The sequence below is a fragment of the Staurois parvus genome, unplaced genomic scaffold (genome assembly GCF_062004578.1).
Source record: "Staurois parvus isolate SC_StPar_1 unplaced genomic scaffold, SC_StPar_1.0 ptg000371l, whole genome shotgun sequence".
In the NCBI taxonomy this organism is placed as follows: Eukaryota; Metazoa; Chordata; class Amphibia; order Anura; family Ranidae; genus Staurois; species Staurois parvus.
Genome location: NW_028318167.1, coordinates 4,157,407 through 4,173,893, shown reverse-complemented (window position 1 = coordinate 4,173,893; position 16,487 = coordinate 4,157,407). Strand labels below are relative to the sequence as shown.

At 41.1% G+C, this 16,487-nt stretch overlaps 1 protein-coding gene across 1 annotated transcript in view; it reads left to right on the top strand.

Moving 5' to 3' along the window:
- Positions 1-9,147, top strand: part of GGH (gamma-glutamyl hydrolase) — a 41,889-nt gene extending 32,742 nt beyond the window's left edge. Inside the window, exons 6-9 of the mRNA XM_089685322.1 lie at positions 1,126-1,232; positions 2,258-2,348; positions 5,914-6,051; positions 8,685-9,147. Coding sequence (XP_089541448.1) covers positions 1,126-1,232; positions 2,258-2,348; positions 5,914-6,051; positions 8,685-8,803 — 455 coding nt within the window. The 3' untranslated portion in view covers positions 8,804-9,147. The remainder of the gene's footprint in view (positions 1-1,125; positions 1,233-2,257; positions 2,349-5,913; positions 6,052-8,684) is intronic.
- The last annotated feature ends 7,340 nt before the right edge of the window (positions 9,148-16,487 follow it).

Below are 16,487 nucleotides of genomic sequence, written 5' to 3'. Positions count from 1 at the left end.
GACCATGACAACCATGGTGACACCCTTTTTGTAAAGATTCCACCTTTTTGTAATCAGCCATGTCACTTTTTTTTTTTTTTCTGCAAAAACTGCAACCTGAAAGCATTCATTATACACAGAGCTAGCACTTAGATTTTGTACTATACTGGTTAAGAGCCTGTGGAGCTGTGAGATGAAAGTGTCTGTCAAGTTTATTGAACTTCAAAGGGGTTTGTGACTTCTCTCATCATTCCATGGATTTTGGGTTTCAAGTGTTCTCATAGCAAAATGTGTTTTTTGTATATCCCTTTCAATGCCAGCCCTTTCAAATGAATAGCAAGCCTTAATGTGACTCTTAACACACATTGGCACAATCACGAGACTGCAGGGGTGCGAATGAGTGTTGTCATCAGACCAAGAGGGAAGCGGTAATATTTCATTGGGAACACTTGTTCCAGTGATGGCAAATTTGTAGCAATTTTCTTGTGCTACCAGTTGAGTTTTTAAGACGGGTGTAAAAGGGAAACCTCCCCAAGGGGTGACAAATAGCTAAAAATAAACTGACTGATGTCTTTAACCCTTAGCATCCCTATCCTAAATGTAAAGAAAAGTTTTGGCTATACTGTATATGCATTTTAAAAGCTGGGGTAAACTTGGAAGTAACGGATTAGAGACAACCGGGTGGATTTTAAGGGTTACTTTGAAGCATTAGGTTGGGTTGACTACTCCAGGAAGAGTCCATTTCCTATTACAGCCCGTTCACTCCTTGCACATCATAGCCCTCTCCTCTTCTGGGAGTATCTAATTTATTGTCTGTGCTGGCCCAGCTTCTCACTGTCCCCCTCCCCTCTCCCTTTTTACATAACCTTTTTTTTTGTAGCTGCTGGGGGGAGCGGTGAAGAGAAAATAATATAGACATGGTGGCACCCTGCAGCAGTATTAGGGCTTTTGAATGTCTACACAAGGGAAGATTTTACAGGTCAATAACTTTCAGAAAATGTTAAATGCACGTATATTGATTTTTGCATTTGTGGCAATGTACTTTTTTTTCTTTTTTTTTTTTTTTGTGTATTCTAACTTTATTTGATCTTTCTTAGACTGTAATACAAATGATTCACTGTCTGCTGTAATGTCTTCAAATTGTAGGTGCATTAGGCAGCAAATTGTTCCAGAAAATGCCCCCATCGCTCTATGAAGCTCTGTCAAAGAAGGCCATAACTGCAAATTTTCATTCCTGGAGCCTGTCTCTGCAGGTGGGCAAAGCCTTTTAAAAAGGGGGAAAAAAAAAACCATGTATACTAAGGCTCAGTTTCTTAAGTCATCTGGTTATCTCTGGGTTCATAAGTGCTGCTTGTCCTCGACCTGAACTTAAACGTTATTTTCCTATTATATGTACGCTGAATTACAAACTATACTTAAAGCTGTCCACACACATTACAATCCAAATGTACAATCATTTTTGTACCATCGTCTCTGCCGTGTGTGGGCCTACCTGACTGGATAGAAGTTGAATGGATTGTTTAGGCCCTTTCCACTATGTGGCTGTAATGTGTAGCCAGCCAAGGAATAGAGGAATATTTGCATAAAGATGCAACTGGGACACAGAAATAAAAATCTAGCAGGGGTTCTAACCTTCCTACTACTACTAAGCCCTGGTTCACACTGAATGCAATTTCAAATTGGTATGATTTGGTCCCATTAAAAGAGCGACTTTAAAGTAGCACTGATATAGACACAGATGTAATTTCAGTGCCATTTACCTTAGTCTGAGAGTTAAATCACACTGAAGTGGTAAAAATGTAACGTAGGAACTATTTTTCAAATCACACTATTAACACCGTTTTATAAAAATACATTGGATGCCACTTCAGATGTGATTTGTAAATTGCATGTTGTACCTGAAGTCGCAGCAGTATGCATCAGGGTAAAACACCTCTCCCCGCCCCCCCCCCCTCTTTCTCTGTGTTGCCGTTTAGTTTAAGATATCCCCTCACTTCCTGTCTAGTAAACTATTGTCAGCCGAGCAGGAAAAGCGGGGAAATTTCTACCATGAAAGAAGTAAAAATCCTAGTGCTTACTCTCTGTCCAAGCAAAATACTCAACATACACTTTAATCCATTTCTAATAAATTATTCCCTGTAAAGCTCCATGACAAACTCTGCGTTTTTGTGATTATTGTAAACTTACTGATAGTGTAAAGAATCCAACAGGCAACTATTTTTATATTTTATATATTTTCCTATGTTTACATGTTTTTTTTTTTTGTTTTTTTTTCTAGAATTATACAGCAAATGAGAAACTAGGGAAATTCTATAATGTTCTGTCTACAAACTCAGATGGCATTTTGGAATTTGTATCCACTATGGAAGGTGAGACTTATACTATACTTTCTGTATTATGGAAGAGAAGGGTTAAACACGACATGAATTTTTGCATTAAAATAACTTTGTGGTATTTATTTCAAAAGTAGTCCGTTCCCTAAAAACATTCTTTTATTTAACAAATGTCTTAAATATTTATATGTTGTGATATGGACTATTCCTGATGTCATCACACCCATAGACCGGTTCCAGGCATGAGGATGGCAGAAACAGTCCACCGCTGGACGTGGGGGAGCGCCATTTTCTGGAGGATCGGAGGACAGGGTAAGTATAGCTCTTCCCTAAACCCCTGGACAAAACAAGCAGGTTAGCCATGCAGGCAGAGCCCCACTGCATAGGAAAATAAAAATGTACATGGAGTTCTGCTTTAAATTAGGAATCAAACTCTTATGTGTCACCACAAATTTAAAAAATAAAGGAATCAAAATGTGAAGCCAAAAACTGTGAATTCAGTGGTTCTTTGATTATGAGGGAAATGACAAAAGTGGATGTCAAACTATTTGAGGAGTGACTATAACCCCTAAATATTTAAATGAAGAAACCGATAGTGCTGCAGTAGAGGGCAAGTCATCTGATAAAGAATCAAATGATAGTAAAACTGATTTATCCCAGTGTATATTGAAGCCAGAATAAGAACCATATGTAAAAATAAGGGACACGGCAGCAACTAAAGAGGAGGAGGTCCCCCCAAAATGGTAAAGTGTCATGGGCACATAACGCAGCTTTATCACCAGGAAAACTCCTAACATACTGGGAAAAGGAAGTGTACAGGGTATTTGAAAAGAGAGGGCAAGAGCATATGTGATATTTAAGACTTTAACCACTTCCCAACCTCCCTACAGCAGAAAGTGTGTGTGTGTGTGTGTGTGTGTGTGTGTGTGTGTGTGTGTGTGTGTGTTATTTTGGAATTCCGGGTAGGGGGCGCAAGCTCTAACCATGCTGCCATTCGTGGCCATGGCTGTCAGTCACCGGGTCCCAGCCGATGATTTGGCGGGTATGCCCGTTGGAAGGGAAGGAGAACTGTTTGTAAACACAACCGTTCTCCATGTCAGCTCGTGCACACTGCTTTGGATGGCTGTGCACAGCCATGCAAAGCAGTGTGCTTACATTGAAGCGCACAGACACAGCACATAGTGAAATAGCACACAGTTAACCCTTTGATCGCTTCTCATGGTAATCCCTTCCTGCCCAGTGCCATTAGTAGTGTTTTGTTTTTTTTTGGCAAAGACATGTAGCGGAATACATTTTGGCCTAAATTTATGACCAAATTTTGATTTAGATTTTTTTTTTTTTTTTATCACTTTTTTTTTTCTTACAAGCTCCACCAAATGAAGATTATGTGAATGTTTTCTACCTTCATGCATAGAATGCACGAAGGAGAAATCTTCTGCCATTAGAATCAGTGTTTATGCAATATTTGCCGATTTTTGCTGCATTTATCATAAATTCAGTATTTTAATGAGTTGGCTCTTTAATTCTAACGTGGTATTTCATAGAAAATGGTCACGTGACATTAATATCGCACATTGTGTTTGGTGTATTAACCTCACAGTATGTCATTTTCTCCCTATCTGTGTCTTGTCTCAGTGCTATATCTATAGTTTTGCATATGTACTCATTGTAGAATGCACGGATAACATTACGTAGCGTGTTTGTACAAAGCTTTATGAAAGTGTTTGTAAAATCCAATGATTAACTTCTTTTGCTTACTCCTTTTTGGTCTGTTAAATATTCTGCTTTCTTTGCATGAAATTCCTGGTGTTTCTGTCAGTCCCTCTGCTTTCCTATTAAAAACTGACCACACTAGGCATGATGGCAAAGCTGGGTCAGTTCTCTAGCTATGCTGGGAATTGTGTGTGTGTTTGGTCCTTCCTGCTTTTTTCACTTGTCAGGTTGCTTTTAACAGACATCTGCAGAAAAAGTTCATCCCTTTGATCTGCAGATGAATGAACAGAATGATATAAAAGTAACAATATTTGTATAGTTCTATAGTGTCTGAGCAAATGTAATTTATAAACCGTGTCCGACTGCTTCTTCTTTTTTTTTCTTTTTTTTTTTTTTTTTTATATCTGCTTTTGAGTTCTTCTTCAAGGTTTAAGCACAGGACAGCTGAATCAGAGAAAAACTTGTAGGCACCCAAGTATAGAAAGCATTTAGAAAATGTGGAGGATACACTTTGTAACAAAGTGAGATTTCAGCTTTGTTAAAACTAAACTAAAAAAGGCTACTTATATTGCATGCAGTTTTTGATATGAGATGTCACATCCCTAAATTTGGAATGCCAGAATGACTGTCACAAATGGGAGGATCTCAAGGGGAAGATTTGTTCTGTAAACAAGGCTTTAAGATGAAGATCTTGTGATTTTTTTTTTAATTAGATCTCCCAAAAGAGTTCAATTTCCTTTTAGTACAATTTTATGTTTTTACTTCTCACCCTATGTTGAGGTTTCAATATAGAACATATCCTTGTGGTTTGTGTGTTTAGCACAGGGAGAAGTAGAGGATAACCTCTTCTGTGTCACACATGTGGCATTTAGTTAGCACTGTTTATATGTCTGTATCAGACTGTCCTCCACAGTAGAGATGGACAATTGGGAAGCTCCAAAATACTTGTAAATCTTCATTTGTTCAGATGAGAAGTTTACACAGTACAATTCCATCCAAAACCATTGCTTTTGTTTCAGATAGACTGAGGTAGGTTTATTACATTTGTTAAGTTGTTACTATGGAGGTAGTATTGCCACCAAACATGACCTATTCAAGTGATTAGGTCCACAACTGTGAGCCAAACACTAGGCTTTTGCTCAGGCTTTGCCATTCAAATACCCCATTCCGCTATCAACATAAAAAAAGGCATTCAGGAGGTGGCAGTATCCCTCCTTAATACCAGTCAGCTGCACCTCCATCGTTCTCTGAAGAACGATCCATGGAGGACCGCTTTTCAAAGAGCATTTGTAAGTGTAAACCAGCCCTTACAACCTTCATTATCCATATCAAGCTTATGAACTGGTAGATTCCTTGTGAGACAGACTATATGGGGGGGATTTACTAAAGCTGGTTCACTCAGAATCTGGTGCAGCTGTGCCTGGTATCCAATCAGCTTCTAACCTCAGCTTGTTCAATTAAGCTCTAGCAATAAAACCTGGAAGCTGATTGGTTTCCATTTAGAAGTCAATGAGAGTCTGAGTGAACCAGCTTTAGTAAATAAACCCCTATGTGTCTGCTGATGGCTGTTTTGAACAGAAAACAGGGTCTTGATCTCATGTTGAATCTTTCAGTGGCATTTTGGAGCGCAAGGGGATTCTCTCCAAAGGCAAGTTATAGAAACCTATTTCTTTTGTATGTAGATGAAATGTGTATGCCACAAGGACAGCTGTCTGAATTGAGGTGGCAGTTGGATAAGGCCAACATCCTAATAGTAATAAAGGTTTTGGTTAAAATCAAATCATTTCACTCTGTTGCAGTAAATGTAACCTCTGCTGGTCTGTAGAAGCATGAACACAATTCTTGTGAGTGTTTCCTGTTCTGACAGCTTGTATTATGTATTTTCCAGCATATGATTACCCATTTTATGGCGTTCAGTGGCACCCAGAAAAGAATCCATTTGAGTGGAAGAAAGCTTCTGTTATTTCTCATACTGCTGAAGCCATACAAGTCGCTTTTTACATGGCTGATTTTTTTGTTAATGAAGGTAACAACTTCACATTAAATTAAATATAATTGTTTAGAACTAAGGGAATATCAGCAATTCATGCAGCAGTACCTAGTTCCAGTTGTGCCCCGCAGATGAAGAGGCTATTGGTAGAATCTCAGCCGGTTCAGCGAGGACAGGCCAAGATTCAAACCTTCTATGGGCAGGCTGATTGTGCTCAAAGTGATCCTTTGGTCGATTTTAGTATGACCAGCATGTCTCAATTTTACATGTGATTATTGCCAGCAGCTGCAGGAACCGCTGTGTTCTCCCAGCAGGGAAGCCTCCCCGCCGGAAGAACGCAGCAGTTCCACAAGAGGGATTTACCCATTAACACAGACTACCCGTGGCTGAAGAAAATAAAATTGCCACTTTTTTGACAATATTTCATGTTACACCCATATTTGTGGTGTAACATGAAATATGGTCACATTTTACAACTCCAACCCTCAGGGTGTCCCCGTTACCTGAATCAAAGTGTGCTATTCCCTGCAGCGGTTAAATAATAATAAAAAAAAAGTGTGTGTGTATCTATCTCACTCATGCGTGTCGGGGGGGGCGGTGTCATCGGGTTGATCTTTGGTACGGGGGGAATATTATATATTCCCTCCCCGTACCAAAGTCGACATGACGCCCCCCTCTCCTGTACTATCTGTCAGAGCTGGGGGGGGGGGGGGGGGCGCGTCGGGCGTGGCCACGGCTATGGGAACATGGGTGGAACATGTTCCAAGGGTGAACTTATCCTTTAAAAGTTCAACTTTTAAATGCTGATTGGATGGGTAGAAGATATTTTCCTTTGATGCACAATTGTATCAAAATTCTAAATGTCAGTTGGTACAATCCAAATCTTTGTGTTTTTAGAATGAGAAACATTTGTCAACAGATTTAACAGTGTTAGTGCTGTGTGTGGCCACATTTCAACAACACTTCCTTTTGAAGAGCCCATACATCAACAGGTGGCTACATGGAACAACGGGTGGTAGAAGAACTCCCTGTCACTGCTAAACATGGCTTGATAGAAAATGTGTGTAAGCAATAATCAGCCTTTCTGAAGCTTGTTCTATCATTAACTCATTCATAACCTGATTATGATGAGCAGTTCTTAAATCTGTCTCTTATGAAAATATAAGACAATGTCAGGCTTTCATTAATAGAGAATAACAAGTTGCAGGAAAAACTGCCAGTCATTTCAAAGATCATGACTTGCAACATTTCTTCAAAACTTGGCCAACACTCGGATGTGGAGAACACGTTTTGTGAAGGGGTTGTTCCCAGTTCTAGGAAGAATGATCCTGATAATTTAGAGATTTTCTCGCTAATATGAAAGTCTCTGAATAGAGTGACAGCTTGTTACCCCATGCATTTTCCCACACGTTACAGGACTCTGCCAGATAATGTTGGAATTTGATGTAGCTGGTAAATTTATCAGGGAAAAAGAACACTTAGAGATCAGATTTTCTATATATGTTTAGCACAAAGACTTTAGTACCTAGGCTTTATCTGTAGTATTTTAAAAAACATTTAAACTATATGAATTGGGACTCCTTCAGATGGGCACTGAGAACCATCCTTCATGTTGATTTGCTTCTGACATTTGGGCAGAGGCAGGTGCATGGATCTGAACACTTGACACTGTGCATTTGCATCTGTTCACCTACTTCTGCCCGCACGAAAAATTTGGACCTGCAGCTGCGTCTGTGCAGCCAATGCATCTGCATCCATTTCTGTGGGCTACCTACGTTCAGTTCTGAGGTGGATGCACATGCAGCAAATATTGACTAGGAGGACAGGTCTCCGCACCTTTCTGTATGGGCCTTAAAACATAACCAAGCTCCCTGGCAGTGTTATAGTTTTGTCCCAGCCGCTATTACTTCTGGCTGACATGCTGTGATAGTTTTCAGTATAGGAGTTCTGTGTTTTTATACTACAATCAATTTGTATTAATCCCCTGATTTTTAAAAATACATTTTATTCTTGATGGGGTACTTTTTTTTAAAACGAAACTATTCTCACCTTGAATCCAGCGCTGCAACGTCCTGGCCTCTGACCTCCTTTTAGTGGCCAGCTTTTTGGTATAAAGCACCAGTCATTCTTATTGGCCGAGCTGACATGACGTCAATCCCACAGACACATAGGTAAGTTTAGTGCTAAAGAGACAAAGGGGTTGATTTTCTAAAAGTGGAGAGTGCGAAATCTGGTCCAGCTGTACATAGTAGCCGATCGGCTTCTTACAGCTTGCTCAATTAAGCTTTGACCAAAAAACCTGGAATCTCATTGGTTTCTATGCAGAGCTGCACCAGATTTTACACTCCAGTTTTAGTAAATCAACCCCATAGCATGTCGCTTCTGCATTAACATTTCTGCCTGATCTCCCACTTGTATTATTTATCTAAACTTCCACTTTAAGCATTTGCTGTTTTCAAATGGAGAATCATTGATTTTATTGAAGATTCCCCATTGATTCCTGTGGAAGACCTGCAAATTAGGTTTTTAGGCCAGTGGGAATGTGTACCAGAATTTGACCCCTGTTAATAAATGTACCTTAGACTCCTCTGGTAAAGACCTTTAAATAAATTTTTGTGTTTTCTATAAATAATTTGATGCACTAATTGGTATGTATTTTCTTCTTACAGCTAGAAAAAATCTGCACCAATACTCCAAGGAAGCAGAAACCGCTTACCCATTAATATATAATTACTGCCCAACATACACTGGAAATATCTCTGCCTTTGAGCAAATTTATTTTTTCTGAACTTAATACTTGCTTAATGTGCTGCAGCCTGTGGTGAGATCATATTTTTGCTATGCACTTTGTACTTTGACGTCAATGCATTATCATAGAAAAGCAATATATATATTTTTTTTTACAAACTGCTGTTTCATTTCCAACTAAGAGCTGTCAAGCCAATCCTATTTTAATTTTAGTTCTTGATTGGTGAAGCCACTTGTGTTACTGGAACTGCAGTCAGTAACACTGAATGTAAACCTGTGTGGAGAGTCGTGTATGTCTGCTGTCCTTTTTTTGTGTTTGTGTTTTTTTTTTTCCATATATTTCTGGAAAGGACTGTTACAATTAAATGCTGACTTGACACTTCAGTCTGACTTGTGTTTTCTACTTTAGGGTATTTATTTAGAATTGCTATTATTACTGCCATAGATTAAGCAAAAGCAAAGTCGCATAGTATACTTAAAGCAGAACTTAAGCCACTGCACATATATATCAATGAAATACATATAGTTACTGTTTAACCTGAAAAATGTGAGTCGGTTCAGCCACTTTTGTGACCGCCAGGGATTAACTCTTTCCATTGTTCAAACAGCATCCTGGGGCAGGTTGTGTTCTTTGCAATGAATGAGCAGCAGCAGACTGATCAGGTTATCCTTCTGCTTTATAGATTTGTATACATCTTAACAGTGCTAGACAGACATCTTGTGGGTCCACCCATCACTGCAATTCAATATCTTGTTGGTCATCCCACCCACAATCACATTGCTGGTGACAGAAAGCTAATCTACAAAGACTGATTTTAACTATGTATGCTAGTTGTATTTCAAAAGACATTTAGTGTACATAATTAAATTTAAAGGGAGTTTTTCTTGTTCAAAATTTTTACTGAATTTTCAAGCCAAAGACAAATGTAGAATATTCAAATGTATTTACAGAAAAAAAAAAACCGGGGGGCACAGGTTGCCCCAAGGCTTGAAGGAGAATATCATACAAAAACATACATCTGGGAACCGTTCGGAAACAATAGGGTATAATACAGTGTAAGGGGAGGTAAACCAAAATTATGGTCTAAATATCGAAAGCTACAGATAGGTTCCATGTAAGACAAGAAGAAAGCAAAGACATGATTAGGTAGGAAGGGAGAAGAGGAAAAAGAGGAGACCAAGTGGGCGGGGGTGGCAAGGGACATTTGACTTCCAGGAGAGAGAAGGTAATCTTGGGACCGTACTAGGGTGTGGATTAGCCCACAGCTCCACCGTACATGCGGCTAGGGGGTGTTAGGGAAGGAGCAACGAATCATCAAGATTCGGTGGGAGAAAGTGTTCCTCCCAGGGGGTCCATATCTTCAAATACTTGGGAACTGAGTCTACAATGGTGGCTTCCACTTTGGCATGAATCATTGCTTGCGTTACCTTATTCCTAACTGCTAATATACACAGAGGGGGACTTCCATGATTTTGGCCATAATTTGTTTAGCAGCTGTAGTGATTTGCAAGAGCAGTTTGAATTGAGGTTTGGATATGGAGGGGGGTTGAAGATTTAACAAGGCTGTGGTCAGGTCCGGTGATAATTGTTTTGCAAAAAGCAAGGACAGCATATGAAAGAATTTGGCCCAAAAAGCTTGAGTAACCAGGCAAGACCACCATGTATGAAAGTATGTTCCTACCATCGCACAGCCCCGAAAACAATCCGGAGGATAATTAGGGGTATATTTAGCAATCCTCACTGGAACCACATTCTGGGAGGAGGATTTGGTAGCGGCCAAATGTGATCCCAATCCATAGGGCTCAGCTGGTGTCCAAGATCTTTCTCCCACTTAGCAACATAAGTAAGGTTTGGCAGAGACTCAGGAGTAGTGAGGAGGTTATAGAGTGCAGAAATAAGGCCGGGTCTATGGGAGTTCTTGTAGCAAAAGCATTCAAAAAGGTCACGGTACAGGCCAAATGGGATTGAACAGCTAGCAGGGCGTAAAAATGCTTCAACTGGAGATATCTAAAGACCTCTGATGCCGGAATAGAGTGCGACTCATAGAGAGATGGGAAGGATTTGAAACCCCTATAGGTCATAAAGTGATGGGCGCGAAGCAGATTAGCCGAGGACCAGTGTGTGAAGGAGCGTGGAGAGGATCAGGCCGGAGGAAAGGCTGGATTCTGGAGGTACGAGATTAAGAGATTATGTGGAGACTGAAGGGAATTATGGAATTTTAGTCTGTACTCCAAAGGGAGACAGACTCGTTGTAAACCAATTACATCTCATTGTGACGATTGGGGGGCCTAAGCCAAAGAAGGTTAGCGACAGAGTGGGTTGCAGTCGACTGATTCAGGGATAACCCATTGGGGGATTTCGTGAGTCGCATGGTACTTTGGCAGTTGTGCAAGGTGTTAAGCTTTGTAAAATCTGGGAGACCTAGGCCTCCCATAAACTTAGATCTATGTACGGTAGAGCGAGGTATACATGGACTGATATACAAGTAGGCTTGTCGCTGCAAAATGCGGAGGAAATGTGATTTGCACTGGAATGGGTAGGACTCTGAACAAATATAGTGGTTTAGGGAGAATAGGCAGGTTCACTGTAGTGAAAATGGCCATTCAGGCCAGTGGGGGGGGGGGGGACCACTTGGTCATGAGGCTTGATAGTTGGGTTAGTATTGGTAGGTAGCTGGCCGAATAAAGGTCCGATGGGCTGGCTGTCAATTTAATGCCTAGATAAGGAATGGATTGTTGGGACCAGTTGAACGGGAGCACTTGCTGCGAACGAGCCAGTTCTTGAGGAGGTAGGGAGATATTCCGAGCTATCTACTCCTGAGGGTTAACATAGAGGCCAGAAATGCATCCGAAGTCCTGAAGAAATCAAGTAAAGTCGGGGGACGTGAGGAAGAGGAGCATGTCGTCGGCAAAAGGGGCAAAGCTTATGGTGGGTGCCTCCAAATTCAAGTCCACGGATATCAGGGTCAGCTCTGATCAGGAGGGTCAAAGGTTCAATGGCTAGGGTGAAGAGCAATGGTGAGAAAGGGCAGCCTTGGCGGGTGTCTCACAGGAAGGGAAATGAGGCCAACTTGTGTCCTAGATATCGAACCCAGGCATATGGCTCACAGTACAAGGAGGAGATCCATGAAAGGAAATGAGTCCCAAAACCCTAACGATATAGGATGAAATCAAGGTAAGGTCATGAGACCATGTCAAAGGCCTTCCTAATGTCCAAAGAAAGGTAGCATGTGGGGATGTTGGAGTACAAGCCAAGTGCGAAAGAAGGACTGCGTGTCTGACATTGTCCCCCCGCTTGGTGTGAAGGGATAAAGCCTACTTGATCACTGTGGACTACGAGCCCTATAAATGGGTTAAGGCAGGTGGAAAGGATTTTTGCTAGGAGATTAATATCAATATTGAGGAGAGAAATAGGCCTAGAATTTTACCAGACCGAGTCATCTGAGTTAGGTTTTGGTATCATGGAGAAGCCGTCTGGGCCTGGGCATTTTCGTATTTTCAAGGCCTTGATGGCTATCAGGGTTTCAGCAGGTGTGATTGGTTTCTCCAGGGTTTCCAGTTGTTGGCCAGATCGTTTCGAAAGTCAAGTGAGCCAAGAGGGTTTCAGCGCGAGCTTGGCCAAAGGGTTCTGTTGGGGAGTACAGCTGAGACAAGTGTTTGCGGAACACTTGTAATATGCATACTGGATTGCTAGTGAAACCGCCCTGGGACACACGTAAGCGAATCTGTTTAGAAACTTGATCTAGTCTATGGAGCATGAGGGCTGGGAACGTGTCAGGTTTGTTTGCTTTAGTATAGGACTTGGGTCGTGATCTATGGAGAGATAGTTCCGCTTGATCTGTGAGAGATTTAGTTCCAATCAAGACTGCTCCAAGGCCTTTCGATTGCTGAGCAATGGGGTGGTTTGGCAAGCCTGGTGTGACTGAGTGTAAGCTGCCTCAAGGCGGGAACGCAGTTGACGCTTTTCTTTATTTAGGAAAGACCATTTGCTAATAAAGAACCCTCTGAGCACTGGTTTGTGGGCCTCCCATAAAAGTAGGGGAGAAATGTCCAGGGTGGAGTTTGTTGATAGGTACTCCTTAAGAGCTATCTCAATATTCCTGTGTCAGTCAGTGATGACTGCAGGGGAGAGGAGGGAATGCCGACAACAGCTGGGCCATAGGGTGAGGTTGCACTTCCAGGCATAACCAGCTGTTGTCAAGCATTTTCTCCTCTCCCCTGTGGCCGCTGCTGGCTGACACAGGAAATTGCATGACTGGAGCAGGCTGGAAATGGGTAATTACATACATTTTTCTTACCCCGGTTAGTCAGCATAGGTGTTTTTTGGACATTTTTAAGCCTAGTTGTGTGTAACCTGGAATCCCACTTTGATTTTTAGTTTCTGGTGGAGTGTACTGTTCAAAGGAAACCTGTCATGACAGAAACATGTCATTTGTGACCTGCTTCTGAAAATGCTGCCATGCTTTTGATTCCCTGACTTAGTATATGTGGCAAAAGACTCCTGATGTTTCTTTGAATTTACTGATCCACATGCTTCTTCTAACTCTCTACCTTTTTCATACTTTCTGAATAACGGCCAAGAAGAAACTAGCATTTTCAGGAGGGGACTAGCCATGGCAGTTTTAGTTTTGCTGTCAGTGTCATCACAGGATTACTTTAGCATTATTTTGTCCAGTCATTGTATAGAAAAATGCTAAAAGCCCTGTTTTTTAAAAAGACCCTGTTGGCAAGTTTAAAAAAAAAAGTGCAGGCAAAAGTAAAAAAATGGTTTAATTACAGCATTTATGCTTTTTTCTAAACTTTATTTTTTATTTGATGTACAGGGGTTAGACAAAAAATGGAAACACTACTTGATTTGCAGGTGTGAAAGTGACCACATGTATTCTGTTTGAAAGCGAAAGTGATGTAACATTCTTTTGCTTCTGCTGTGTGATGAGACGCCTAGATAACAGGTGGGAAGCCTCACTTTCGTCATTTACAGCATGCACTGCTAGTAATACGGAGTCATGTCAGAGCCTACTGAGCTTCAAAGAGGGCAAATTGTTGGTGCTGCTTAGCTGGTGCCCCTGTGAATGAAGTTGCCAATTTATTTACAGTGTCGAGAGGTACCGTATCAAACAAAATAATCGTGTAAATCGTATAGTGTTTCCATATTTCTATTTTATGTGTCAAACTCCAGTACCTCAGTGCTTGCTAGCAATTTGACTAGTCAATTCTCTATCAAAATCTCTTCCACCTTGCATGTCATAGCCCTCTCCTCTTCTGGAAGTGTCAAATTGCTCTCTGTGCTGGCCCATCTCCTCTGTCTCTCCCCTCACCTTCCTACATAACTTTTTTTTATTGTAGCTGCCAGGGGAGGACTGAAATTAAATACTATAGTCACTCAAGTAAATGACTGATAACTGCCACACAAGCATGATAATTGCAGCTTTAGGAGTTTCTGTACAGGTATCTTTACAAGCATATTGTTAATGTGTTATCTGCATTTTTGCAAAACGTACGGTAAAAAAAAAAACTGCTCTGGTCCCTTTCTTTCTGAGAGAGCTGTTGGTATCTGTCTGTCTGTGAAATGCAAATATCTGTTGTGGTGCATGTGAACATAAGAGATGAGTTGAGTTGTGTTATAAGATTGTCATCCATGGATGGTTCTCATTGGGCTATTGTGTTATGGGGATGAGGGGAATTATGTTTTTACTGGGACAATCAGGTATTTTTAGAACTGGAAATTAATACAGCAAATAGAGATCATCTCATGTTTGCTGAAAGATTACATGTAAAAATCAGTTGGGATAGTATTTTAATTTGTATGGATCTGTACTAAAAATATGAACCAAACGGCCAAATGTTTCAACAAGATAACATTTTGTGAATCCTTCACGGTGGGGAAGCTCGACCTATCTGGGGATATGTTTTAAGTACGTATTGCCTTTAAAGTGAATTTGTGCCCAAAATATGGATAGTGAAGAATCCTACATATTATGAACAAGCAGTAAAAGCAATTTAAAAACAACATGTTTTTATTCACCCCCATCTAGAAGCATTGTGAAGAAATTAATTTTCAAAATTATTGATGCAGGCACTTTCTACAAAGAACATAATCTTAGCACACTGAACAAGCCCTTTTAATGTAAACAAGCATTAGGTGTTTCTAAGATGTTAGAAACCGACTAAAAGCAACTGAACTTTTTAGCCTGGGTTCACACTGATGCGGTCCGGAATTTGCAGCGTTTTCTGTGCGAATTCCTCACTGCATCAGAATTGCACCCCGTTCATGCGAACCACTGTGGGTGTTAAGTTAACAAAACCCTGAAATTGGTTCACAAAACATTTTATTTATTTCAGGTACTTGTATAGCGCCGTCAATTTACGCAGCGCTTTACACATATATATTGAACATTCACATCAGTCCCTAACCCTCAAGGGGTGTACAATCTAAGGTCCCTAACTCACATTCATACATACACATATTAGGGCCAATTTAGACAGGATCCAATTAACCTACCAGCATGTCTTTGGAGTGTGGGAGGAAACCGGAGCACCTGGAGGAAACCCACGTAAGCACAGGGAGAACATGCAAACTCCATGCAGGAGACGCCATGGTCTAGAATCGAACCCATGACCCATTTACTGCAAGGCAGACGTGCTAACCACTAAGCCACTGTGCCGCCACATGGTGCAATGTGCAGAATCGGATCGCATAGGTGTGAATACCCATGCGATCCAAATCTAGTGCGGACCCAAAAAAGGGTCCTGCACATTTTTGGTATAGATGCTGTGCAATTTGAACCATACATAATCCTAGATTCTAAGCTCCAAGGAGCAGGGCCCTCCTATCCCTCTTGTATTGAACTGTATTGTCTCACATTGTATTGTAAAGCGATGATCAAACTGTTGGCGCTATATAAATCCTAAATAATATCCAGGCAGTGGATATTATTTAGGATTATTTAGGAACCCAAGGGAGCGAGGGACGAGATGGACGTGACAACAACACAATGGTCAGACCAGGGAATAGGGAGGATATCAGAGGCAAGGAGTCGTGAAGAGGAACCGACAGATGTGAGAATATGATCAATACGCAATATGTTTTGTGAGGATGCGAGTAGAAGATATATCAGCATTTCACAGGGATAAGCTCTCTCCACGAGTTGACCAATGAGTGGCGGTGCAGAAGTTGCTGGAAGGAGAGTTTTAGAGGACGGTGACAGAGGCGGTTGAGGGGATTTATCTAAAAATAGGTATAGTGTGCAGTTAGTCTCCGCAAATGAGTAGTGTGCCGCGTTTATGGCAGTCGATGAGAGTCATTAGGTGGGAGAGGAATGGTAACGGGCCCTGGTTGGGGGAATGTAATAGGTTACAATGGTAACTTCCGAATCGAGGAGGCGCCCCGACAGAATTATGTACCGACCTTCGGGGTCTTTGATCATTGTATTTAATGTAAAAGGTGCTGTGCGATGGAAGGCTATAAGGACTCCTCTACAATTGGCCTTAGCGGAAGCAATGAAGACCTGAGGGTAGAGGGAGCTAAAAAATTTGGGCGTGGAAGTATTTGAAAAATGCGTCTCCTGCAAGCAGACAACTTGAGCCTTGTGGGACACAAAGGATCGGAAGGCTTTAATATGCTTCTGCAGAACATTAAGGCCCTGAACATTCAGGGTAAGGATATTCAGAGGACCCATGGTGAGAGAGCATGGGCTGCTAATAAGAGGTGAGTCTGAAGGTGA